Genomic DNA, 25,675 nt, shown 5'->3' on the forward strand with positions numbered 1-25,675 from the left:
AAGGTTGGATTTGTGGTGAAGTGTTTTTGGGCCGACTTAAACGGCTGGTTTGACTTGATGCTCAACGGTTGCAAAAAGAGTTTCTTGGTTTCGGGAGACGTCAAAAAGGCTGGTCCGACGGGCCGTGATTCGGATCAGATAAGCTGGTGCAGGAGGTGCCATTGACACAAAGAGGATGGGGAGTGCGAGGAGGAGGCCAGGAAACAGGGAAGGCGAAGAAGCTACACTACCAATAAAAATATTTATAAGACACAAAAAAAAAAATACCAAGCACCAGGTTTAAGGATGGCGAGAAGAGAGAGTCGTTTTGGTATTGAAAAAAAATTGTGGAATTCACTTTGAACTTGGGTTGGCTGGGTTGTATTGGCTGGCAGTGCACTAAGACCCAATCGGGAAGACTAAGTCCAGAGCACAGAAAGGTGGAAAGTAGAAACTGGAAACCTGGAGAGAAAGGGCCGCACCGTTTCAGCGGGCCATCTCAAATTACAAAGCGTTTTGTCCGGCGGTACTGCCTGCCTGCCTGTCTGCCTGCCTGGCCCGTTTAGGCCCGTCGGCACCCATCTGTGCCTCACTGGGGGCCTGCGAGCACGCCTATTGGCTGCGGAAAAGTGGCCCCAGAGACGCTTCTGGCCTGTAGTGCGAATCTGATGCCTTCCGGCTTTGGCACCGTTGGCTGGGCCAGATGGGGCAGGACATTCCTGAAACAGCGCCCAAAACGGGAAACGGGGGCCCATTCCTTCGGCGCCAGATCTCCCAGGCCTTTCAGGCAGCGTCACCGAGCGTCAGTGGAGCGTCAGTGGCACCCGAGCGAGGCAAACGGCGATCGTGTCATTGGAGGGTATTTGTGGCAACAATGCAGTGGCCCAGTTGGGGCGAGCATCCACCATTCATGTCGGCCGTGTACAGTTTGGCTTTAGTCTCTAGGCTTAGTGCAGCTGCAGGGAGAGAGTGCTGGGTTTGGAGAAAGCAATGCCAGACGAGCAATGGGCCCTGTGACTAGACCAGCCACATTCTCACTGGCACTACGGGAGCGGTGACGTATCAGAGGCTGGGCCGGTTCTAGTATTTTGAGAACGGAGAAGTATGGGCGGAAGGCGGACACCGACAACAGAAAGAAAAAAAAAAAAGAAGGCCGGGGAAACTACGACCTGATATTTTTAGTTCATTTTCTCTGAATTTCCCTTTTTCCCAAAATAGCGGATTTTCGCTGGTTGTACTTCGCTGTGGGCCTGGCACCCCCCCTGGACGATCAGATTTGCTGGATCGAATAGGAGACAATACGCTCGCGAACGACAAAGACACATTGTGAGGTGTGAGTTTCCACGGCCAGGGGGTAGGGAGGCGGTAGCCGCTTGGCGCCGAGGCGGCGGCGAAACGTTTCGTAATGGGAAGTGAAACCGGCATGATGTCCACTGGGACACAAAACAGGCCGCAGCGATGGTCCATGTTGCTAGCGCCCAGTGGGTTACATCATTTTGTCATCTTTGCAGCACAAAAGCAAAAAAAAAAAAGCAGGCCAAAGGCAGGCGGCCCAAACCTTATTTCCGTGGTCCGCCCGGCGAAGAGTAGGGACTAGAGTAGGAGAGTTGTAGAGCCCTCTGGCCAAACGGCAGAGCCCCAGTGCAGAGACTTTATTGCAGAAGCCAGAGGCCCAGCGATCCAGGTAGTTCGGATTTGCGGCCGCTGATGGAATTGGCCCGATCCGCGAGCCGCTCAGCGCTGGCGTCAACAAGGGAGTTTCAGGTCACGCGGTCGCACCAGACAAACAAAGCAGCGCAGCAAGGTGCCACGGAGTGAAACGAAGCCAGGGCAGAGCAGGTCCCCCGGCGGTAGGGGCCTAAAGGCGAGGGAGCCGTTGACGAGGCTAGACGAGGCAAGCACCGCAAACACGCTAAAGCAGGAGCAACTGAAAGTAGCGGTAGCGGGCCGTGGGCGGCTACGGGGCAGCGCAGCACAGTAGCAGCACAGGGCAGAGCAGCGGCAGCAGCCTATGGAATGGAAATGGAGTGTCGAGACGGAAACGTCAGTGGCATTCTTTCCGGCTGCAAATGGGCATGTGCGTAAGCAGGCAGAGACAAGCGTAGAGGCGTCGTCCAATAAACCGCGGCGAGGGAGCAGGAGTGCGTGAAGGCAGCCAAGGCCGCCAGGAGGACAGCAGGGCGGTAGTAAACAAGCGACTTTCGCGGAACCCGGTGGAACCCAGGCCGGCCCACTGCCCCAGGACATATGCCTATGCCTATGCCTTAGGGATAATATTTATTTAGGAGCTGAATCTACGCTGCCGAACCGCTAGTCCAAAACGTCCAGCCTTCATAATCAAGTTAACTTGGGGTGGCCGGCTCCAGTTGCTGGCCAGGCCGTCGTTAAGCCATGAACAATATCGCACCAATGCGGCAGTCGAGTGAGGGCTCGCGATATTCTTCACTCGCTTTGGCCATTCTGCTGCAGGCGCCCTTTCAGGCAGGCGCCAGGCAGATAGCCCCGGTCAGCAGCCCAGGCCGCCTCCAGACAGGCAGCGTTAAGCAGCCTCGATATGGTTTGGGCCCTCAGTGCATCTGTATTTTCTGCGATGATCTGATATAAGCCGGCCCACCCCCACCACCCTGGGCACTTGCCCTGGTCAGTTTCCACTACACCTTCACCTTTCCACTCTTTACTGCCGCATGTCCACGCTAGGCAACACCTACGTGGCCTGCTGCCTCCATATGCTCCAGGACCCGGCCTGCCCGCTAGTGGTTCCCGATCCTGCTGACTTTGTCCTGGTGCTCGATACCCTTGATCTTTCCCTGGCCAACCTAGCCTTGCTGATTGTGCTTTTGGCTAGGTACAAGGAGAATCTGGTGAACACCTTGCTGCTAGGCGACACCTCCGCCGTGGCTACCGCCTACTACGCTATGATTGCCTCCCTCGTGTTGGCCAACAAGTACATGAACGACCAGAGCTACACCTTGAAGACATGGCACTCCATCTTGGGCAAGTGCTCCCGCCTTGCGCCCACGCTACCGTTTTTGAACCAGCTAGAAAGCCATTTCTTGAGCGCCCTCAACTTCCTGGTGTCTACAGCCCACGACCCTTCGCTCTGGGACCGCTTTGCTCACTTGGACCCATACTGGCTTGCCCAGCTACGCTCGCAAGTTGAAGAGAACTACCCTGTTCCGCTCCCACCGGTGCCCGCAGTGGCCCCCGTGGCTTCTGCTGCTGCTGCCGCCGCTCCTCCTCCTCCAACGGTGATGCCTACTCCACCTACGTTCCCTTTTGCTCCTGTGGTGATGGCTCCCGTGGTGCTGCCCGCCTACTGCCTAGGGCAGCCTCTTATGCATTGCACACCTGTGCCCACTCCGCCAACGGTGCCCCCAGCGATGCCCCGGGGCTACTCCCAGGCGTTTGAAGAGTACATGCCCATGACGCCTATGCTGGTGGGCCGCAAACGCCGGAAGGTGGACGAGTGCCTTGTGCGCCAGCCCTGGGTTGGCAAACACTACTGAAATGAATAACGATTTGCATGATAGACTAAATGGATGAACGGGATTACTAGCTTTGTAGCCTGCTAAATTGTAGATTTGAGGGCATTTTGCAGCCATTCCTGCAGGCAACTGCCCACCTGCTGCTGCTGTACGCCTATCCATTTGCTGCCTCTTTGTGGCACTTACGTAGCTAGCCAAGACTGGGCCACCGCCCACAGGCCCGTCTTAAGGTATTGCGCTTTTGATGTTTCATATTTGGCACTTTTCCAGAAATTTGTGAATCTTGCGTCGGCATTGTTTTCGCCCCTCCCCTCCTCGCCGCCACCTAAGAATATTTTTGGTACATCTCATCCACACTGATGAATTTGGTGCTGCTGCGTTCTCAGCCGGCCTGCTCTACGCATGGGGATTTGCTCAAGCTGGCTGCATTTGAGGTATAGCCGACGCCCCTGGCAACGAGTTTACGGAGCTGCAAACAGAAAAAAAAAATCAACAATGCATAAAACGATAATTTTAAAAATTGGTTTTTTTTTTTTCTTTTTGCACTTTTTCGATTATTCTAAAAGCAGAAAGTGCATGGAATCAGGTGGACCAAATATGCACTCATCCATACAGCTCCCGAAATGTGCACGTACTTCTAAGCTCCCCTATCCAAATTCCATTTTTTTTTTTTTTTCGACCGGCATGCTCGGTGGACTGATGCTCTCAGGAGGCTAGGCTGGACCTGCACCCATACGTAAATGCTGCTGGGCGTGAGGCCGCTGAAATGCACTGGTGCACATCCTCCGATCGCTAAATCCATATTCTCTTGGAGACGCCGGAACCTCGTATTGGGACTTTTGACGACGTTTCTCATTTTTTTCTTCTTTTGTGTGATTTGGAGTCTTTTGTGGCATATCCCCTTCTTCCGTGTCTGCGTGCTTCCCAATTCTCATCGTATCCTTCTCTGGGGATTTTGCACCCAGTGCGACTCATCGCATCTCTGATACCATGTCCTTAGGAGAATGTACTGTGTGCCTCAAGGAACAGGCTAAGTATCGGTGCCCGAAATGCCCGGTGAAATACTGCTCCTTGGTATGCTTCAAGAGCCCGTCCCATTCACATGATGTCGTTGAGGAAACGGCAGCTCCGCAAGGTTCTGAGAAGTCTGGGGAACCTGTGAAAGACGACGAACCCATCATAAACCAAAAGATCGCCAATGACCCCGTCATCCAGAGTCTTCTTAAGTATAAAAGTCTCCAGGTTCACATTGCCGTCATCATCAAGCTCCTCACAGACTCCTCCATCACAAATGAGCCTTTGGCGGAAAATCGTAGGGAGATCGCCAACATGAGGTTATGTGATCTACGAATGGGCGGTGCTGAGGAGAACGAGCTCGTGGAAGAGTTTGTTTCGAGGGTTATAGAGTTGACAGGGTAGGTCTACAAGTGCTGAATGTGCAGACGTTTCTTGTATTTACTCGACCTCGCCCTGCCAGATATCTTGGTAACGAGCATTCAAGCTGCTCTTGGCCTTGTATCTGAAGAGGTGACCTCCAATGTCCTTCTCGCCTGGCTCTGCAACCTTGATGGTCGCATCAAGGTCTTCGTGTTCAAGATGAGCGGTGTTGATGAAGACTTCATCGCCGTCTTTACCAGCTACAAGCACACAAGTGACCTGTTCCGCTGGCAATTTCAACACCTTCTCGACCTTACCAGACAAGTCGTATGCAATGGCTGTTGATGTGCCAAAAAGAGCCTGGTAGATACGATCATCTCCCGTAAAGTCCAATCCATCTGGGATGGGATCACTACCAGGGAGAGCTGCATCCTTGGCCTCCTTGTTAACTTCAAATGCCTTACGGAAATCAATAATAGGCTGCTTGTTGCTGACTGTCAAGTTCTCGTTATCAATGTCTAACGAGTACACCTGATGGGTAGGAGAGTCCGTCCAGTAAAGCTTCTTGACGTCTCTGCTGAACGCCAATCCATTGGAAATGCCTGTGTCTCTAAGCATGACTTTCACTTCCTTGGTCTTGTGGTCAATTCTGTACAACAATCCCTCGAACTTGAGTCCGTCTTCCTTGGTTCTGGGGAAGTCGGTCATCACACCAACCCACAAGTTGCCCAATGGGTCAATGTTGGCATCGTTAGATCTCAAACGGTGACGCTGTGTGTCGCTGAAAGGATATGTGACGTATGGCTTGATAGTGCCAGACTGGAAGTTTCCTACGGAAACTCCGGACTTCGTGCAGAGGAGGAAGCTATCGACGTTCTTGGTCTTGCAGATGGCACCGATGGACTCTCCAGGCTCACTGAGTTTCAAAACCTGGTGTCTCTTGGCCAAATCATCGTCATCCAAGAACACTCTATGTGCCTCAGCGCTAATGATGTCAACCCAAAGAAGCGTATTGTTCCTCACGTCATAGGTGAAACCCTCTGTAAGACGACCGCGGTAGGAGGGCAAGATTACCTAATGTTAGCATATTCCAAATCATCTTCATAGACAACATACGTTCTCTTTCGTGAGTTCAATTATCTCAACCATGTGTGGGGTGTTGGGAAGCAATTACTTAGGAGATTTAAAGTATGTAAGTATCAGCGCGCCTAGCCTTCGTGCATGGCTCGGAGAACCCATACCACTTTCCTACAGCAATAGTATGAAAATTCAAGTTCTACTAAATTGGAAAGATTTACGATTTGTTCTACTTTGTGGTGCAAAGTTAAACTTCCATTGTGTCACCTCACCTGTGGGCATTGCATATTCATTACTCTACCAACTTTCGCAACCTCTCGTCTGGTTTGAAGCCGAGCAATTGTACAACGCTTAAATAACAGATAAGCCTGTGAATGGTGCTAATCCACGCTTAATGTTGTCCTTTGCAATTGCGGTTCGTTTTAGTGTGAAATGAGCGCAAGACGTGACCAGTCAATTGCGTTTCTATTAGATTCCCTCACATGTTGCTCATGAATGTGATTCTTCACCTTGTCTTGCTAAGGCTGACCACTCTCTGGCAAGCTCAACCATTGCTTGACTGTCGTTTGCGGCTCCCACCACCTCTATAGGAACTTGACTTTCACTATTGTCTTTCCTCGATAAATGTCCCATATTGGTTTCCGTGATGACTCTAATCTCAAACTCTCCATTATTTTCCTTCTCAAGAAGCTCGTGCCAGGTGAATAAAAGCAGATCCCATTTTCTCAGAAATGGGTTCACGTCAATGACAAATACTTTGCTGTACGGCCTGGGCAAGTAGACATCAAGGATATAATCACGAAGCGGGAACTGCAGCTTGGAAAGAACATCGCTGTGGAAGTTCTTAATCGATTTCTTCAATTGTGGTATTAGTTCCTCAAGATAAATGTAATGCCCTGGATCCCTCTGCGAGACTCCCAAAATCTTCTTGTCTTTGATAAAAATTCTGAACTCAAGAGCCGGGTTGAAATCGTTAATCCACTTTTTAACCACTAATTCTGGTTCAATGTGCGGACCGTCCTCCTTATCCTCACATTCATCGTACACATGACCGTCTAGATCGTGTGCAATGTGATCGGATGCATTGAGAAGAAGATACACGTCGTTGACAGATGTACATTGCAACGAATTGTTGATCAAGATCCACTTGGCATCCTTACCAGCTGTCCAGTTTGTCTTCACGAGTACCTTTCCGTATGAGTCCACAATCAGTTTGAGCTCTTGGTGGAAATCTTGAAAGTGTTCCAAGGGGTTCACGCTTTCGGACTCCTCATCTTCCCAGTCACTATATTCATTTTCATCGTTTCGTTCAACAGTAGCGGTCGTGGGTAGCCTTATACTGTCTCCGCTAAGGTAATCAAGAAATGCCCGGGGTAGCGGCTTGAGAACTGTCGCTTCAGGAACATGCAGTTTGAAATAGGAAGACCAATTCAGGTATGAGCATTGATTTGTTTGAGCGCAGGTAAGACGTATTCTGTTGAATACGTGTGTTTCCTTCGTCATTGGTGTTGATAGTGGTTCTTGATCTGGTAAGCAGCGATGTAGTGATGCACCTCCGTGCACCTCATAACGACTATAACGGTGCATCACAATGAACCAATACGTGGCATGTGGGGTTTTGAAAGAGTTCATGGGAATATATTGAGAGTAATTTCGCCTTGCAAGAGCTTCTTAATTTGAGAAGCTCGGACTCATGATTGGGACATTGGCAGAAGACTACATAAGCAGTGATAGATCTGGAACTATTAATTTTCGTAACCCATTTTGACGGCTTAGTCGCATTCTGTTCCAATAAATCACAAAAGGTTTCTCGTTCACAAAAGGTTTAAAGTTTGTAAGTTCGTAAGTGGTACGTGTTTTTGTTCACCACAGAAAATCCGGGTATTTGCAACCATTTCGCAGCAAGCACGAAGAATCATAAACGCGCCATTTTCCACAACCATCCAACTTTCCATGGCAGTTTTTGCGGTTTTTGGTTAAAATGACGTTACAAAAACATATTTTCAACCCCTAAAAAGTAGATATAACCATTGCCATAGTTAGGGTGCTATTCCCGTCGACTTTGGTCTTGGCCTGCACACGTAGCTGGATCGAGAAAAAATCTCAGCCCTATACTTTCCAACTACACACCTCCAACAGTCCATATTCCCTAATCATGGCTGCTGCCCAAACCAAAAACCCGTCCAATGCGACATTTAAGGACAAGGAGAAGCCACAAGAGGTGAGAAAGTCCAACATTCTCGCTGCCAGGGCTGTGTCGGATGCCATCAGAACGTCTTTAGGTCCAAAAGGCATGGACAAGATGATCAAGACGAAGGACGGCAAGATCATCATCTCCAATGATGGTGCCACCATTTTGAAACACATGGCTATTCTTCATCCAGCTGCCCGTATGTTGGTGGATTTGTCCGCTGCCCAGGATATCGAGGCAGGAGATGGTACCACTTCCGTGGCCATTTTGGCTGGTTCCCTCTTAGGCGCCGCTGAAAAATTGTTGAATAAGGGCATCCATCCAACCCTAGTTGGTGAGAGCTTCCAGAGAGCTGCTGCTCGCGTTTGTGAAGTTTACTTGGAGATGTCTCACAAGATCGACTTGAAGGACCGCGAGATCTTGATCAAGGCCGCTTCCACGTCCTTGTCCTCAAAGATTGTTTCTCAACACTCATCTTTGTTGTCTCCACTCTCGGTCGATTCCGTTCTTAAGGTCATGAACGAAGGCCAGGACAACGTTGACTTGAACGATATCCGTCTTATTAAGAAAGTGGGTGGTACTATCGACGACACAGAGTTGGTCGATGGTGTTGTGCTCACGCAAAACGTTTTGAAGTCTGCTGGTGGTCCCTCTAGAATCGAGAAGGCTCGTATCGGTTTGATTCAATTCCAGTTGTCTCCACCAAAGCCTGACATGGAGAACAACGTTGTCGTGAACGACTACAGACAGATGGACAAGATCCTTAAAGAAGAAAGAGCATACTTGTTGAACATTTGCAAGAAGATCAAGAAAGCTAAGTGTAACGTGTTGTTGATCCAGAAATCTATTTTGAGAGATGCCGTTAACGACTTGGCTTTGCATTTCCTTGCCAAGCTCAATATCATGGTTATCAAGGACATTGAGAGAGATGAGGTTGAGTTCTTGTCCAAGGCTACCGGATGTAAACCTATTGCCGACGTTGAAAACTTCACCGAAGACAGATTGGGCTCTGCCGAGCTCGTTGAAGAATTCGAATCTTCTGGCTCTAAGATCGTCAGAATTACAGGTGTGAACCCAAAGAACACTCGCCCAACCGTTTCCGTGGTTGTGCGTGGTGCCAACAACTTGGTTTTGGATGAGACTGAAAGATCGATTCACGATGCTCTCTGCGTTGTGAGATGTTTGGTGAAGGAGAAGGCTTTGATCGCCGGTGGTGGTGCTCCAGAAATTGAGGCGTCCAGAGTTTTGTTCAAGGAGTCAAGTAAATTGAGCGGTGTGGAGCACTTCGTATACCAGGTCTTCGCCCAGGCTTTGGAGGTTATTCCAACTACGTTGGCTGAGAACGCTGGCTTGAACCCAATTAATGTGGTTACTGACTTGAGGAACAGACACGAGATGGGCGAGAAGAATGCTGGTATTTCTGTCAGAAGATACGGTGCCTCGAACACATTCACTGAGAATGTGTTGCAGCCCGTCCTTGTGTCCACGAGCGCCATCACCTTGGCGGCTGAGACTGTGAAATCCATTTTACGTATAGACGATATCACTTTCAGCCGTTAAGCTTACTATACCTGCGATGAATCCTTAATGTACATATACAACTTGCGATCTTTGATGCAAAAGTGTAATCTATTAAACCAACTTGACCGAACGAGACATGCCCTTCTTGATACCGGTCTTCTCTCCCTGGTATGGACCGCGGTTGTTTTGATCGTAGACTTGTCTGACAGACTTGAGCTTCTTCTTGGCGGCGTCGTACTTCTTTCTCTTCTTGACTCTGGCATTTCTGTTGTCGTTCTTTCTGTTCGGCGTGAGACCCTTGTTCTTAAGGATCTGGAAATTAAGAGCTCTCTTGCCGTTTTCATCCGCCGTTTCGGCCAAATCGGCCAACTTACCATCTCTAGCAGCCTTTTTAGCATCATTATGAGCAGAGCGTCTAGCCTGCTTCTTGCTGTCTCTGGCATTTTTCATGGTCTCGTAGTAGTCAGCACCATCCATGTCATTAATGTTGGTGACATCTCTTTCATCACCACTGTCTAGGTCATTACCATCCAAGTCATCACCAATGCTATCTTTGCCACCCAAACCTCTTTTACGAGCCTCCTCCATAAGCCTCTGTTGCCTCTCAAAGAGTCTCTCTTTGTATGGCAAATCGGCGTCACCAGCAAACTGTTCATCGGGGTCTCTTTTGTTGGAAGCCTTGTTGATCTTGGCGGTGTAAAACCGTAATGACTTCTTACGACGGTTCTTCTCAAGAAGGTCGCCAGCGTCAATAGCACTCTGCTCGGAGTAATCTCCCAACGAAGTTGGCACATCTCTTGGAACACGTTTCTTGGGTGCAACTTCAGTCTCTGGTTCTGTGGTGGGTTCTTCTTCACTGACCAGCTCTTCTTCTTCTTCCTCTGAATCTGTCAAGACTGGCTGCTGTGGAACGTCGTCCTCGGATTCGACCTCTTCTTCAATCTCATTGATATCCTCGTCACCCTGCGAAGGTGCTGTTTCTTCCAAACTCAACTCATTGGCCTGTCTCCAGACCTCTCTGCTCAGAAGAATCAGCTCCATTACGGGGTCATCTTTCATGCTGGTGAATTTTTCAGAGCCACCCAATCTCTCGGCGAGTAATGCAAAGTATGACGATATCGAGGCCAAGTAGGCACGTACTGCAACGAGTTTTGCTTCCACCAGGGCATTTGGTTGGGAGTTTTTCTCGAGCTCCTCTAATGTCGGAGTAAGACTGTTGAATTCTTTGAGTAATGGCACAAATTCCGGAAATGAACCTGTCAAGAACTTATACTTTTCCTCGTCATCTAACAGGTCCAAGTCCAAATCCTCATCTTGAACCACAACGTCCTTCGATTCTTGGGCGTCATGATCTTGTGCTTTCTTAGACCAATCTTCCATCATGTCTTCGTCCACGAAGTCATCCATGGCAAGGTCCTGTAAATGCTTCTTTTGTTGCCTGAGAGCTTCGGCAGCCATCTCATCATCATCACTGTCATCGTCACCTCCGTAGTAATTCTTCTTGGAACCCCAGCCCTCTGGGTCGGAATCTTCTTCTTCCTCTTCGGCCTGTCCATCAATGTCATCCATGTCATCTTCCTCACTTTCGGAAACCTCCTCGTTTCTGAGACCAAGGACCTCTTCCTCTGAATCTTCTGCATCGGAGTCTTTTTGTTGAAGATAATCACCTGCTTGTTCTAGCAAAATCTTATCTCTGCCAGCATCGAACTCATCGAGCTCATTATCGGAGATGTCTGCCATGGCGATAGTGAATGGATCTTACTGAGAGTGAGATCTAGTGATGCCTCATCGCTACTTTTTTGATAGTACTGCACCGAGGCTCCAAACAACTACACCATATAGAAGTATTGGCAGGATAAAGTCGATAATTAGAGAAAAATGATCATTCTTTAACCTGGATAATTTGCAAAGAATTTACCTTCAATTGCAAGGAACCAACGAACAACGTGGAAAGCTTCTTCGTGTTAGGGTGTACGGGTGTTGAAATGCACCTCGATTCACATCTAAGCGTATCAGCTCTACATCTCCTTGTGATCTAGCTATGTCCAACAGACTAGATTCGCTCAATCCAAAGAAATCGGGCTCTAAGCCCGCACTTAAGTTTAAGCCAAAAGTGGTGGCAAGAAAATCAAAGGAAGATAGAGACAAAAATGCTCCTATAGTGAAAACAGAAGAGAAACCAAACCCACCACCAACTAGAGGGCGTGGAGGTGCCAGGGGCCGTGGTAGAGGAAGAGGTGGAGCTTATGTTGGTACTCACTTAGTATCATCAGGCCCATTAGCCTCTTCTGCCGTGGGCAGTGGTCCAGTCGCTACCTCGAAAACAGGTTTAACTAGCGATAAGGTCTACGGGTCTGGAGGCAAAGAACAGGCTGATCCTTTACAAAATTTAAAGTTGAAGAGTCGAACTCAGACTGATTCCGTTCAGGGTGAAGAATCCGATGACGAGGGTGGTCTCACGAAGATCAACATGAGTAAAGAGTATCAATTTGACGAAAGCGAGACGGTACTTTTCCCTGTGAGGCCCTACAAAGACGAGGAAAAAGCGGCCGTTAAGGCAGCAATTCCTCTTTCATCCACTGTCTCAGCTTCCTCCTCCAGGGCACCTTCACGCACACCTAGACCTGAGTTGGTCAAGAGTGAATCGTCTGAAGACATCAAGATAGAAGCTACACCAGGCCCAGTTGCAGAACGTGTTGGCGACACAGTCGAGAATGATGAGCATGATAGGCTTATTGACGATCAACGTGCTATTGTGGACTTGGTCACAGGTAAATTTGCAGGACTTAAAGCTGAAGATTCAGGTACAAGAGCGCCAGGCAATTATTTCATGGTTCATCTACCCCAAATCAGCAAGGACAGCGAAACGGACGAAAAGATGGAAACTGATTCGACAACTTCAAGTCTAGCTCTCCCTACGTTGGCGGACTTTCAGGGCCAAATTGGACAGCTCAACTTTCACAGATCGGGTAAGATCACCATGTCTATTGGAGCCAATACTACGCTAAATGTTGCCCAGGGTGTTCCTTCAAACTTTCTCCAAGAGCTCTATGTCATTGAAGCTGCAGACAAACCGAAGGACGACGATGAAGAGGTTTTGGACGAAAGGGGCCAGAAAATCGCCGGCAATGTCCACAGATTGGGCGAAGTGACCGCTAAGCTTGTGGCAACTCCTGAAATTAGATAGCATACTTAATAAACACTGCATGAATGATAATCTTTTAATTCTATAGCGTGATATGTTTCGTTAATTATTGATCAACCTAGAGGTCAAAGCCTCCAAGTCTTCCAAGGACTGAGGCTCATCGATCTCAACAACACCATCATCTCCATCATTGTTCGAGTTCTTGCTGTTTTCGAACCACTTAGGTTTCTTCAGCTTAGGTTCCTCAATTTCCTCATCCAGTGACTCGAGATCTCTCTCGAGATCTGGCGCACCGAGAGTAACCTGAACACCCTCATCGTCACCACTGTCATCCTCCTCCAACATTCTTCTCTCAGCTTCCTTCCGCTTCCGCTTCTTTTCTTGCCTCTTTGCCTTTGCCAAAGCTTTGTCGGCAACATCGGCCTCGTTCATCATGTCAGTCTCCTTAGAAACGAACTCCTTCTTTTGGTCCTTGGCGTCACCCTTCTTTCTGAAGTCTTCTTCATCCTCAAGTTCGTAAATAGGGTGTGCTTCGCCGTCGTCATCGAACACCAACTTCGTAGGATTACCCTTGTCCTTGATGGACAACTTCTTAGAAAGAGCTTTTTTGGCGGCTCTCTTAGAAGCTGGAAGGCTAAGATCAGGAATTTCGGTATCTTTGATATCGTGATCGGTTCTCTTCACCTTCATGAAGTCATCATCACTCTCTTCCTCAGATTCGTCCTTTGCCTTCCTGATTTCCGTACCAGTCATATTGAGATATTCTTTAGAAAGAACAGTCTGATTTTGTCTCTCAAACATTCTATCGTATTTTGTTCTGACCTTCTTTTTATCGTCCGACTTGACCTCGCCGTCCCTGTCAGCTTGCTCAAGCTCCATGAGTTGTCTCGACATATTCTTCTTCTCCTTATTACCTTCTCCTCCCTTAATCTTGATCTTGGGAGCACCAGGAAGACCCAATGACTCAGCGAACTTATCAGCAGGAAGGGATTCGACGTCAAAAACTTCTTTATCCTTCTGGACGTAAATGGAACGGTAGTATGAAATGAATGCACGTTGACCCAAATTCTTCATTTGAGGGTCCTTGAAACAAAGTGATTGAAGCTGAGGCCGGATAGTCTTCTTGCTGTTCTTCTTTATGTTCATGTTTTTGATCTCAATATCATTACTCTGAAGTCTTTTGAGCATAGCTTCCTCCTCGGATGGCATGAGCATAAGAAGCGACTTACCGGAACGCCCAAATCTTGCACAACGTCCGACACGATGAACATAGGTGGCAGCATCCTCAGGACAGTCAACCTGAATCACCCAATCAATGGCAGGGAAGTCCAATCCTCTAGCGACGATATCGGTGGCAAACAAGCAGGCGTATTGAGCCTGAGAAAACTTCGTCGTGGTTTCCAATCTTGACGTTTGTTTGTGACGACCGTAAAGTCTCATCAAGGATATACCAGGTTGTAACGTCCTGAACGTTTCATACGTATACTGAACTTGCTTTGAGGACGAAAAGAAGACAAGAATCTTGCTTTTGAGATGCGTTTTGATGAATGACCAGAGAACATCGAGCTTGTCCTCAAGGTTGATGCGAATGTAGTACTGATCTAAGGTATCAGGAGTTGCTGATACGCTAGCATCGGAGGAAACACCAATCTTCGTTGGGTTTGTAAGAGACAACCTTGCAAGGTCTTTCACGCTGTCAGATTGGGTGGCGGAGAAGAGCAAGGTTTGTCTCTCAGGGGACAAGTGTCCCAAAATGCTATCAATCTGTTTTCTGAAACCCATGTCCAAACACCTATCAGCCTCATCGAGAACAAGAATTTGAAGGTTGGAGGTTTCGATGCCAACGGATTGATTGAAATGCTGTGAAATTCTGCCGGGGGTACCAACAAGGATGTTCATTCTACCGATTCTCTCCTTCTCGAATTGAACATCTTTTCCACCAGTCACCAAACCAGCAGAGAACGCGTTGTACTTTCCGATCTTTGTGAGAACTTCGAAAATCTGGACAGCTAACTCTCTGGTGGGTGAGACTATGAGAGCAGCTAAGCCGTCATACTCGGTGACATTATTGTGAATCAAACACTCAATCACAGGTATCAAGAAAGCCAAAGTTTTACCAGATCCTGTTTTAGCAGTACCAATAATATCTTCACCCTTCAAAGCTGGAAGAATCGTTCTTTTCTGAATATCCGTCATGGAGACAAAGTTGGCTTCTCGAAGACCTCGAAGCGTCGCTTCTGTAATGGGGTAATCTTGGAACTGAGAGGTTTCCTTTGTATCCTCCGGCTGGAATTCCTCAATTCTCTTCTTGAGCAGAGCAAGCTCCTCTTCTTCAGTTTGACGCCTAGCCTTTCTATCAAGCTTTTTGTTTTTCTTGTTCGCTTTGACCATGGTAGCTCTGGGTTCAACTTTCAAGATCTCATTTGAGATGGGCATCTCCAGAAAAACCACCTGAAACATCCGTGCACCACACTAGGTAGAGTGGCTCTAAAAGTTCAAGATTTCAGCGTATTGAAGGGCCAAATCGCCATAGATATCTAATTGGGCTGGATCCATAACATCGAAGCAGAGGTTGCCGGATGGAATGTCGTACTTTTTAATGAGCTCATCGATTATTGCTTTCCGGTCTGTAGTATCAGATTTTGTATGGTCGTCTTCGATTTGAATCAAGAATCCACGAAAGTTACCGTGAAGTGAAACATTTGCTGTTCTAATAGTGACGTTTCCGTTCTCTAGTTCGTAAATTTGCCCGCCATCACCTCTGATTGTTTGTCTTTGGGTCCACATACTTTGCATTCTATGGCCTACCAAAAAATCAAATGAATCATTGAGTCCAGACGTGGCACCTTTGTGTAAATGATCGTTAGGAATAGCCAATTCAGCATTTCCAGAAGATCCAAGTTCTTCTTGAACGATGTGACTCATGACGGTGGCATTCTTCTTGTTTATTAGAGTGACGCAGGAATCGTTCAAGTATGAAGGGGACCAGGTGTACAAGAACTGTGATTCAGGAGCCGAGTCATGTGTTTCGGCAAGCTCTGGGGGTATGGAGTGGATATTATTTCTGAAGATCTTGAAGGTGAAGCTCCATTTACCTTTGAGTGTGGGAAGTCTGTTGGAAAGGATGTCGTGGAATTGAGTGATTGTGCCTGGCGTTGCCTTATGCACTAATAATACACTGATGTTAGTTGGGGACGATTTTGAATGGCTCGTTTACATACGCTGATACCATGGAGAAGTGTAGTAAATACTGTCAAGTTGACAATACTGCATGAGTTCGATAGCGAGTTTTGGCTGCGAGTCAGTAGGTAGAGTGGAATCGATTATCGAAGTACATGAAACGAGATCTAAATTATTGAATCTTTTGACCCTAAAGTCTTGAAAATGGCTCTGAAATCATAATTCGTTTTAAATTTACGTCGACAAAGCTTCCCATCAGCATTCATAGTAGCCTATTGATCAACACAGCTTGATTTATTTAAGTGGAGGAGTCAATTTGAAAAATGAGCCAAGTCATTAGACCAAGTAGAAGAGAGACACAATAACAGTTTTCTTCTGTCACTGTCAAATCTTCGTTACTCTTCGACTCCACATATGGTCCACCAGTGCACCAGATTTGCACCCATCGCGATTTTCGATCTTAGATGGTCATCTCCAATCCAATATGACCAATTCCACAGTGTCAGAAGAGTGTATCTTCATTGGGGCTAATAGACAAGCCAATGTGGCAGACTACACAAACAACTTAGTTGCTTACGGTGCTGGATCCACTGTGGCTTTGTGGAACCCTTTCAGCTCGAACAAGAAGGGTGTCTTCCATACTTTGAGAAAACATACTGCCGAGGTCACTTGTGTTAAATTTGTACCTGATTCCGATCTTCTCTTGTCAGCTGGTGAAGATGGTCAGATCAATGTTTGGAAACGAAATGGAAATGCTTATGATGTCGTCAGTTCTTTGAATGAAGAGGGTGCATCTATTACTTGCATGAGTGTCCACGGTGAGTTTTTCATTACGGGAAACTCCCTAGGGAAAGTGAACATATACAAGCTTGATGGTGACAATGTTTCTTTGCACGAGGAGCTTACGGTGAAGTTTAACTTCTATCCCTTGACTTTGTGTGTGCACAAAATTGGTTCTGGTTACCTTCTCATAGTGGGTGGAACAAGCAGCTCACTCTTCGTTTACACATTCAGCAGCACCGATACGCCCAAATTGGTGGCTACTATGACTGGCCATGAGGACTGGATCAAAGCTCTCGCTATTGTGAAGGATGGAGAAGATTACCTTTTGGCATCAGGCTCTCAGGACAGATACATTCGTCTCTGGAGACTCAAGTTCAATGACAACATTGATAACTCTGACGAGGACGCGAGAAAACTCACACTTCTTTCTAACAGACAGTACAAGTTTTTCATTGGTGAGGATAAGTGTGCTTTCAGCTTCGATGCCTTGATTATGGGCCATGACGATTGGGTAAGTGGTTTGCAATGGCATCCACATTCTGGAAAGCTTCAACTTCTCTCCCTGACAGCTGACACGGCATTGATGATTTGGGAAATGGATTCTGAATCAGGTATTTGGGTTTGTCTGAGTCGACTTGGTGAAATGTCCATCAAGGGTGCTTCTACAGCTACAGGATCGTCCGGTGGGTTCTGGTCATGTCTTTGGGTTACCAACGAGCTGAATACCGAACAGCTTATACTCGCAAACGGTAAAACGGGTGCAATCAGAGCATACAAACTGACAGACGAGGAGAACAAGATATGGAACTCGGACCTAGGTCTCTCTGGGCCAATCAAGGAGGTCAACGACACCGTTTGGTCGAAGGATGGTACTTACTGTTTTACCACATCGCTAGATCAAACTACTAGATTATTGGCCCCATGGGTAAAGGAGAGACCCGCTAATAGTCAACATAACAAGACATGGCATGAGTTTGCCAGACCACAGATTCATGGTTACGATATGATCTGCCTCGATAATATCAATGCTTTCAAGTTTGTGTCTGGTGGAGACGAGAAGGTTTTGAGAGTTTTTGAAATGACCCAGTCTATCAGCGATTTATTGCATAAGTTCTGTGACATCAAGTTGCAGGCAAGTGAATCAGAGGTATTACCTGAAGCAGCAGCGTTGCCAGTTTTGGGTTTATCCAACAAGGCAGCCAATGAGCAGCTTGAAGCTGGAGAAGCACAACAGAGAGAGGAAGACTTCGAGGAAAATCAGGATGGACAAGCGACAAAGGTCGATCCACTTGCGAATCTAGAGGGTCCACCACTTGAAGACCATCTACAAAGACACACATTGTTCCCGGAGATCGAGAAACTCTATGGTCACGGATACGAAACTACGTGCTGTGCCACTTCGCCCTCGGGAAATCTCATAGCATCAGCGTGTCGTTCCAACAACATCAAGCATTCTGTCATCAGAGTGTTCAATGTTGGAAAAGACTTCCAGCTACAGGAGGAGCCTTTGAGGGGCCACAATTTGACAATCACCAGTTTGGAGTTTTCCCCGGACGGACAATATTTGGTGGCCGTTTCCCGTGACAGACAGCTCTCGTTGTGGAGGGTTGTCGATGAGGAAAATGCCAAAATAGAGTTGATCCAGCTCAATGAGAAGGCACATTCACGTATTGTGTGGGACTGCTCATGGGCACCACCAACTGCTTCTGGATCATTCTTTGTCACTGGTTCAAGAGACAGAAGCATCAAATTATGGAAGGTAACCGAATCCGGAGCTTCCATGTTAGCATCACTCAAGACCGGCGAGCCGGTCACCTCCATTGCATGTTTCCAGCACAGTCTTATCCACGATCGTCTCATCATAGCTATTGGTCAGGAAAGTGGCAAAATCAGCATCTACACAACAACTCTTGAAGAGAATCCTACACTTGTTCAAAGCATTGTCTTCGACGACGCTATCTTACCAGCTTCTAAGGTGTGCAAGCTCAGTTTCAGTAACCAAGTATCTGACAACAAGCTCTTATTGGCCGTTGGAAGCAGCGATACGTCTGCTCGTATTTACGGCATTTCGACCGATGCTTTGAATTAAACTATTTATTTAGATAATTGAGGAAACACCATCCGGTGGTTTGCACCCGGTTGTGCACCTGGTTGCTGGGTCGCTCGGTTCTTGCACGCTGGCCATAGTGAGGAACAACATATTGAACAGATAAGTACACCAGAGATCCAACTGTAAAATAGTCTAGTACACACCACACAATGGCTGAAAAATATCCCGAAATAGACGTTGAAGCCAACGACCAGGAGCTCGGTGGCGACTTTTTGTCAAGAGAGAGCGAGCTTTTGGGTGACGAGTTTAAGACAGATCAGGATAAGGAAGTTCTTGAAGAAAGCGAGGGCGACGACGAAATCAATGATTTCAAGGAGCAATTCCCAGAAGTTGAGGGCTCTGCCAATGTTATCGCTCAGCAGGAAGCCGAACAGGATGGTGAGGATGAGGACGAATTCGAAGGCTTCAACTCGGCCCCTAGTGCAACCAAGGACTTGAGCGAATCCGAGCCTTTGAAGGAGTGGAAGGAGCGCAGAGATCTTGAGATCGAGGAGAGAGAAAAGGCCAACTCCAAGAAGAAGGAGGATATTATCAGCAAAGCTCAGCAGGGCATCGACGACTTCTACGACAACTACAACAACAAGAGAGAGCTGCACGCCAAAGACATTTTGAAAGAACAGGAAGAGTTCTTGGAAAAGAGAGACAAGTTCTTGTCTAGAGGCACCTTGTGGGACCGTGTAAACGAATTGGTTTCCGAGGTGGGTGAGTTGCCTGAAGACGGTCGCGACAAGACCAGATTCAAGGGCTTGTTGAACAAGTTGAAGGGCAAGGAGAACGTGCCTGGTGCCGGTGGCTACACTGCCGAGTAATTGGTCTGGACGATTGAGACCTGAAAAGTATCTGTCTAGATTTAATATAACATAAAGAAGATATTCATATGTTGGATCATTTTGATCCATCTATTAATTCATAATCCGATTAACCGCCCGGATAAGCGATTCTTTCTCAAGCCGTTGGCATTCCTTTTGGAGCGGATGCTTGAGAATGTAGTCATTGAGGTTCATTAGGTTCCACACACCGTAGCAGAGAATGAAAGCCTCAATTCTGTCCCAGTTAGCGATGTTAATTATAGAGAACCATCTGTGATTCTCTTTCACAATACGCCACTTTGACAAAATGATCAACCGTAGCAAGTATGAGTTGAGACTGTTGTAGAAGTTGGTGCTGATTTGACGGATGTTCCTGGGGTCTCCTGGTAGTCTCTGGTAACCGTAGTCTTGTATGAGCCTTAAAGACCGGAGACTCATGGTAGCAAACGCAGAGACAAAACCAATGCTCTTTATATAGTTCTTGACAAACGTCTTCATGTTGCCGAAGTAGATATCTCTGAGGAAACCGACTCTAGTAAGCATTGGTGCCGTCAATGAAAGAAGGAACATCGCGACCAAGTTGGGCCCGTAGATGAAGTTAGCCATTGCGTTTGCTTTGTGGCCAACAAAAATTAAGTAGTGACGGAGAAGGTTCTTTATCCGTGAGAAATCAAGCGCTCCATTGGTTGTTTCGTAGTAGGTATCAATGACTCTGTTCTTAAAGGAAAGCAATGCGTAGATTCCGAAAAGAACGACATTATGTTTGACATAAGCCTGCAACAAGCCAACCCAATGGACCAGCTGCGAGTTAACGCCAAGGCGGTAGTTCACCCAAATAGGGTTGAGGATATAATTCTTGATTGACGCAGACAAGTACTTGTGGTTAAGCTTGTATCGCGTGGGGGTCAAGTAGTTTGATAAAAGCTGCCCAAAGATAACGGGGTAGATAATATAATGCTTCCTAGTGTACAAGTAGCGCACCCAAGACTTCTTCTTCAACTTATCAATTCCAGTAGCCTTGGACAACGTAGGGTACACCGTGATCCTAGAACTGGGCGGGTTCAATTCACCAAAGTAAGCCGTGTAGAAATAAATCAGCCAGTAATCCTTAGGGATCTGTGGATTGTTTGCAACAGCCAGAAACAAGATTCCCACGGAGACCAAGTTGGCTAATTTGCGTGACCTTCTGTCAACGGTCTCAGGGTCCTTGAGTCTTGTATGATCTCTGAGCCAATCATTGATGACGCTTCTGATGGTAGGGTTGAGCGAAAGAAAGGCTGTAAGCCTAATTGGGTTTTTGGCTCTTAGCAAAAGCAACACGAGGATCCATTTCACCAGCTTACCCACCGAGGGATTGGGTGGGGCGTAAAGATACGAATCATCCATGAGGAAGATAAGAGTATTTGGATCGCGAAGGCTTGTATGGCGTGATTTTAAATTAAAAACGTGAGGCCTTCTTAATTCAGTTTTGTTGAGGTTCACGCTTTGTTTTGAAAAGTCTTATCAGCCGTGATGCTGAGATTTTGTTTTTCAAGATTACTCAAAACCGGCTTCTGTGGCGCCAAAACGCGAGAGATAAGGCTCTACGACTTGCCTACTTAGGCACATCTACTTGAACTAAAATATTCTCCATTTAAATAGGTCCGTTAGACTCTTCGATGTTGAAGTTTGTTCATAAACTTTGGTATTTGAGCCATCTTGTACCTCTACAATACGAGTATATACCCTGTGGCTTCTGTAAACAATAGGAGCATGGTAGCGCGTTTTGCACCCACTAACAAATACATGGAATTGGCTATTCAGAGCATAAAAATACAAGTGTTCAAAACGTTGAGTTGACTCTTTCTGAATTCATTGATCTCAAAAGTTAATTTTGTGAGACCCTCCTAGCCGACTTTCTTGATCTCCTACTGAAGTTGGCGGTGCGCATCTGTCTACTTGTTAACGAAACCACCAACCTTGCCCTCAATGGAACCCCACATAAAGATGGAGACGCCACCTTCAAGGCCATTACTGATCACCCAACGGAGTGTTACACGCTCTGGATCCATCAGATCAAAAGGCATCAACTTCAATACCGTGTCGCCAACGCCTGGTAGTCAAAAGACAAGAAGCCAACCTCCCAGATCGATACCCCGGGAGCACTCGACTTTAAAGCCCAGCTCAAGAGAAAACGGATCCCCAAATCCAGATCCTGCTTCTCTTATAGATCGCCCATTACCACTGTACCAGGAACTACGTAACTTGAACATCGATGATCAGCTACGGCTCTTGGCTCTGAAAGAAATGGCCGTCGTGGCCATAAACGATAGCATAAACACCTTGAAGCTGAAGCTCGATACCACACAAAAAGACCTTCAACAATTACGTCACGTCATTCAAAAATCATTATACAAGGAGGTTCACAAACACACGCAGAAGCGTCCATCAGCACCTCAGAGCCACCCTACTCGAAGAGCACAGAGGCAAACCTCGCCCGCTCCTGATCTTCATGATCACAATTCGACAATCTGGTCTAATCTTTCCAAACCTATCAGTTTCCTTCAGCAGTTGGATACCATGATTCAAAGTGAAATGGAAAAGTCACTAGGTACCAGCGAACCTGCTAAAGAAATAAGCAGACAACATGAACAGCATAAGCAGCATACAAACAATGTAACCAACCCTTCAGAGGAGAAGTTACCTGTTAATCTTGATAAGTATTTCCCAGCATCACAAGAGCCCAAATACAGGGACACCGACGACATGTTTCATGCGGTCTCTTCTTCGCTATGGTCTTTTGTCAGCGAGGTCAAGACCAACATGATGTCTTCATTGGCAGATGAGCCTGAGCAAGAAGAGAAGAATGAGCCGGACGAGAATGATGACACCATAAATCTCATAGACATGTCTGAACCGAGTTTCTCAAAGGACGAAGAGGAAGACAAGTTGGACTTGTCGATGTACTCATCAATGCGGCAGTCCAAAAAATAGCATTACGATTCATGAAATAGATTCATATTACGAAACATCATTAGCCCAATATCTATCAGTAGTATTTATTCCTCTCGGGAGGACTCACCTATTCTCCATCATGCAGCATAGATTGAATACTATGATCTACCTTGCAATCCCTTCACCACCTCAGACTGCTTCTGGTTCTCCAACTCCTTCTCAGAAATGTTTCCAAGAGAGCGCAAGTCCTTCAACAAGATATTCTTCAATTTGTCAAAGTAGACCTCTTGAAGCAAGTTACGGATATTGTACTCCGATTTTTCAATCAGCTGGCCCAAGTTGACCAAGTGGGCCCATTCGAGAGAGCCACCTTCCGTACTAAGGCTCTGGGAGGATTCCAATTGTCTAGTCATGGTACCTGCTAACGAGAGACCATTGTCGGCCTTTGAGGTCAGCAAGTCCAAAATCACAGACGAGGTGATCTTATACGTAGCCAGGTTGGCTCCTTCTGGGATGATCTCAAACACGTGGATCGAATCCCATTTGGCCAAGCCGTCCTCGGCCTCTTTTTTGAACAAGACGACACCAGCAAAGCCCTCCTTCAAGCTGTCGGCACTTTCATCCTCAGCAGTATCCCAAAGGTACACAGAAGAATAACCACCGTTCTCATAGTACAAGTCTCTGTAGACGTCAAAGCTCTCGTTGGCCTTGATCTCCAACTCTCTCAAGACTGACGAAGGGTATGGTGACTCGTCATCCTCCGTGGGTGGATTGTATTTGTTGGAGAATGGAGATCTATACAGATCACCATCTCTGTTGTAGTCACAGCACAAAAAGTTCTTGCCGGACTCCTTGCACTTGGCCAACTTCAATGGAGTGTCCACTGAGGACAACAAGTCCTGAGCTAATTCGGCGCCCTCTTCCGAATTGTCATGCTGGAGCAAGGTGCAAATAGAATTGAGATTTTTCTCCACGTGCCTTGGGTCAAGACGACGCAAGAGATCTAAAGCAGCATCATATTTATCTTCCAGAGACATACTTATTGAAGCATAGGTGTCTTGGCTGTAGAATACTAGTTAAGGCCATGGTGCACGGGTGCGCGAACGGCTGCTTTATTAGAGCGAAGGTCGCTCTTGATTCGGAGCTACTATTGAAAATGTTATTATGCAATCTTTTTATATTAAACCCTTAACCTAAGTAATGTAACACGCAGAACTGAAACCTTCTATGCAATCTCTTACTGTGGCACGTACTCAACACCCAAACGAGGAGCGTTGATGATAATACCCATCAAGATACCAGACATGATACCTGCAACAGGCAAGGTGATAAACCAGCCCAAGTAGCACCAAGTCACCATTCTCCAGTTGACACCCTTGAGGTCCTTGTTACACAAACCAACAAAGACGGTGGCACCGACGGCACACTGGGTAGTAGAAACTGGGATAGCCAACTGGGTAGCCATGACGACAGTGATAGCAGTACCGAACTCAATGGCGAAACCTCTGGAAGGCGACTGCAAAATCAACTTGTTACCAAGAACACTCATAATCTTGTAACCGAAAGTCCAGATACCAATGACCAAAGCGGCGGCAGTGAAACAAAGAATCCAGATTGGTGGAGTGTCAGTGATGGCCTGGTCGTTCCACACAAGGAAGACAGTGGAAAGAGGGCCGGAAGCGTTAGCAATATCGTTGGCACCGTGAGTAAAAGACATGGTACAGGCGGTAATGCACTGGAGCAAGGAGAAAAGGTACTCAACCTTGTTGTTGTAGAACTTGGACTTAGCATGCATGCCCTTCACGTTAGCAGCCAAAACACCCTTAGAGTTGGTCTGAATGGAAATAACGTCCTGGGTGAAACCGTGGGAAACAATGAGCCACAAAAGGTAAGGCCACTTCTTTGGACCAGCCTTGAGGAGCTTCCACCACTTCAGTCTAGTGGACTCCTCCTCCTTGATCTCAACGGAAGAAGAAGAGTCAAGAGAGTTGACAGACTCCTTGGTTGGGTTTTCCTTGTTGTCGGCCTCAGAAATGTCCTGGGCAGCACGCTCGACAATTCTACGACCTTCGTAGTAGTCGATAGTGATCTGGTGTCCCTCAGGCATTGGAGGAATCTGGTCCAAAGGCTTGACCCAGTAGACTGGGCCTCTGAAGACATCGTACCACTTAAGAGTCCAGTCGTTGTGGAGGATCTTTCTGCTGACCACTGGGAAAACAAAGATCATGTAAAGAACCATAGCGACACCACCGACACCGAAAATGGCACCGACGGTAGTACCGGCAGAGAGATCGTCCAAGTTCAAGTTTGGAGAACCCTTCCAGACAATCAACATGGTCAAGACACAGAAGGTGATGAAAACCAAAATTGGAATCAAGCACAAGGCGTTCTTGATAGATCTTCTCTCGTCCTTAATTTCCAAGACACCGAATTTGGCGATAAGGAAAACGATGGAGCCAAAGGCACCAGCGATACATGGAGCAATAAACCAAGAGGCAACAATTTGGGCAAAACCCTCCCAGCCCCAAATAACGTGGTCAGCACCTCTAGAGGCGATACCAACACCAATGACGGCACCAATGATGGAGTGGGTAGTAGAAACAGGCATACCGATGGTGGTGGCGATGGACAACCAGATGGAAGAACCGACAAGAGCAATGGCCATTCCCAACATAAGAACAGTAGGGTCGTCCTCAAAAGCATCAACGGAAAGAATCTTCTTTCTCACAGTGTCAGAAACTCTGTTACCGACCAAGACAGCACCGAGAAACTCACAAATGGCCGCCAAAATCATGGCCTGCCAGTACTTCAAAGACCTCGAAGAGACCGAGGACGAGAAGGAGTTAGCAACATCGTTGGCACCAATGTTGAAGGCATCCAAGAAGGCAAAGATGATACCTATGGCGAGGATGTAGTCGAACTGGTGATAAGCCATGGAAAGATTTGTTTTTTGTTGTTGATGAGAGACAGAGACAAGGGCAGAGGAGCGGTTTTATATGATTTAATTAGGCACCACGAGGCCTAATAGCGTCAAGAGTATTTTTCTTAGCAGATGAACGGGTGCAAAAAAGAATATGCTGTGCG

At 47.0% G+C, this 25,675-nt stretch overlaps 15 protein-coding genes across 15 annotated transcripts; 7 read left to right on the plus strand and 8 right to left on the minus strand.

Moving 5' to 3' along the window:
- Positions 1 to 2,663: 2,663 nt before the first annotated feature.
- Positions 2,664 to 3,485, plus strand: C7M61_004398 (uncharacterized protein; the record flags this gene model as incomplete). The annotated part of the gene is made up of 1 exon (XM_024859718.1): positions 2,664 to 3,485. The coding sequence occupies one exon, from the start codon at positions 2,664 to 2,666 to the stop codon at positions 3,483 to 3,485; it is 822 nt and encodes a 273-aa protein (XP_024712100.1).
- A 969-nt stretch (positions 3,486 to 4,454) lies between these two features.
- Positions 4,455 to 4,883, plus strand: HIT1 (Hit1p; the record flags this gene model as incomplete). The annotated part of the gene is made up of 1 exon (XM_024859719.1): positions 4,455 to 4,883. One exon carries the CDS (start codon positions 4,455 to 4,457, stop codon positions 4,881 to 4,883), a length of 429 nt encoding a protein of 142 aa, XP_024712101.1.
- Positions 4,884 to 4,919: 36 nt separating this feature from the next.
- Positions 4,920 to 5,990, minus strand: CGR1 (Cgr1p; the record flags this gene model as incomplete). The annotated part of the gene is made up of 2 exons (XM_024859720.1): positions 4,920 to 5,915; positions 5,958 to 5,990. The coding sequence occupies 2 exons, from the start codon at positions 5,988 to 5,990 to the stop codon at positions 4,920 to 4,922; spliced, it is 1,029 nt and encodes a 342-aa protein (XP_024712102.1).
- Positions 5,991 to 6,407: 417 nt separating this feature from the next.
- Positions 6,408 to 7,421, minus strand: C7M61_004401 (cell proliferation protein; the record flags this gene model as incomplete). The annotated part of the gene is made up of 1 exon (XM_024859721.1): positions 6,408 to 7,421. One exon carries the CDS (start codon positions 7,419 to 7,421, stop codon positions 6,408 to 6,410), a length of 1,014 nt encoding a protein of 337 aa, XP_024712103.1.
- A 652-nt stretch (positions 7,422 to 8,073) lies between these two features.
- C7M61_004402 (chaperonin-containing T-complex subunit) lies at positions 8,074 to 9,669 on the plus strand (the record flags this gene model as incomplete). The annotated part of the gene is made up of 1 exon (XM_024859722.1): positions 8,074 to 9,669. One exon carries the CDS (start codon positions 8,074 to 8,076, stop codon positions 9,667 to 9,669), a length of 1,596 nt encoding a protein of 531 aa, XP_024712104.1.
- A 72-nt stretch (positions 9,670 to 9,741) lies between these two features.
- On the minus strand, positions 9,742 to 11,370 carry SAS10 (rRNA-processing protein; the record flags this gene model as incomplete). The annotated part of the gene is made up of 1 exon (XM_024859723.1): positions 9,742 to 11,370. The coding sequence occupies one exon, from the start codon at positions 11,368 to 11,370 to the stop codon at positions 9,742 to 9,744; it is 1,629 nt and encodes a 542-aa protein (XP_024712105.1).
- A 301-nt stretch (positions 11,371 to 11,671) lies between these two features.
- Positions 11,672 to 12,817, plus strand: RPC53 (DNA-directed RNA polymerase III subunit; the record flags this gene model as incomplete). The annotated part of the gene is made up of 1 exon (XM_024859724.1): positions 11,672 to 12,817. One exon carries the CDS (start codon positions 11,672 to 11,674, stop codon positions 12,815 to 12,817), a length of 1,146 nt encoding a protein of 381 aa, XP_024712106.1.
- A 60-nt stretch (positions 12,818 to 12,877) lies between these two features.
- HCA4 (RNA-dependent ATPase) lies at positions 12,878 to 15,211 on the minus strand (the record flags this gene model as incomplete). Its single annotated transcript, XM_024859725.1, has 1 exon — positions 12,878 to 15,211. The coding sequence occupies one exon, from the start codon at positions 15,209 to 15,211 to the stop codon at positions 12,878 to 12,880; it is 2,334 nt and encodes a 777-aa protein (XP_024712107.1).
- Positions 15,212 to 15,262: 51 nt separating this feature from the next.
- MED20 (Med20p) lies at positions 15,263 to 16,007 on the minus strand (the record flags this gene model as incomplete). The annotated part of the gene is made up of 2 exons (XM_024859726.1): positions 15,263 to 15,953; positions 15,997 to 16,007. 2 exons carry the CDS (start codon positions 16,005 to 16,007, stop codon positions 15,263 to 15,265), a joined length of 702 nt encoding a protein of 233 aa, XP_024712108.1.
- A 432-nt stretch (positions 16,008 to 16,439) lies between these two features.
- C7M61_004407 (Elongator subunit) lies at positions 16,440 to 18,827 on the plus strand (the record flags this gene model as incomplete). The annotated part of the gene is made up of 1 exon (XM_024859727.1): positions 16,440 to 18,827. The coding sequence occupies one exon, from the start codon at positions 16,440 to 16,442 to the stop codon at positions 18,825 to 18,827; it is 2,388 nt and encodes a 795-aa protein (XP_024712109.1).
- A 170-nt stretch (positions 18,828 to 18,997) lies between these two features.
- Positions 18,998 to 19,657, plus strand: CLC1 (Clc1p; the record flags this gene model as incomplete). Its single annotated transcript, XM_024859728.1, has 1 exon — positions 18,998 to 19,657. One exon carries the CDS (start codon positions 18,998 to 19,000, stop codon positions 19,655 to 19,657), a length of 660 nt encoding a protein of 219 aa, XP_024712110.1.
- Positions 19,658 to 19,750: 93 nt separating this feature from the next.
- Positions 19,751 to 21,043, minus strand: C7M61_004409 (uncharacterized protein; the record flags this gene model as incomplete). Its single annotated transcript, XM_024859729.1, has 1 exon — positions 19,751 to 21,043. One exon carries the CDS (start codon positions 21,041 to 21,043, stop codon positions 19,751 to 19,753), a length of 1,293 nt encoding a protein of 430 aa, XP_024712111.1.
- A 600-nt stretch (positions 21,044 to 21,643) lies between these two features.
- On the plus strand, positions 21,644 to 22,630 carry C7M61_004410 (uncharacterized protein; the record flags this gene model as incomplete). Its single annotated transcript, XM_024859730.1, has 1 exon — positions 21,644 to 22,630. The coding sequence occupies one exon, from the start codon at positions 21,644 to 21,646 to the stop codon at positions 22,628 to 22,630; it is 987 nt and encodes a 328-aa protein (XP_024712112.1).
- Positions 22,631 to 22,749: 119 nt separating this feature from the next.
- On the minus strand, positions 22,750 to 23,628 carry C7M61_004411 (F-actin-capping protein subunit beta; the record flags this gene model as incomplete). Its single annotated transcript, XM_024859731.1, has 1 exon — positions 22,750 to 23,628. One exon carries the CDS (start codon positions 23,626 to 23,628, stop codon positions 22,750 to 22,752), a length of 879 nt encoding a protein of 292 aa, XP_024712113.1.
- Positions 23,629 to 23,828: 200 nt separating this feature from the next.
- Positions 23,829 to 25,526, minus strand: PHO89 (Pho89p; the record flags this gene model as incomplete). The annotated part of the gene is made up of 1 exon (XM_024859732.1): positions 23,829 to 25,526. One exon carries the CDS (start codon positions 25,524 to 25,526, stop codon positions 23,829 to 23,831), a length of 1,698 nt encoding a protein of 565 aa, XP_024712114.1.
- Positions 25,527 to 25,675: the final 149 nt, after the last annotated feature.

This window comes from Candidozyma pseudohaemuli (assembly GCF_003013735.1).
Source record: "Candidozyma pseudohaemuli strain B12108 chromosome Unknown scaffold00014, whole genome shotgun sequence".
Classification (NCBI taxonomy): domain Eukaryota; kingdom Fungi; phylum Ascomycota; class Pichiomycetes; order Serinales; family Metschnikowiaceae; genus Candidozyma; species Candidozyma pseudohaemuli.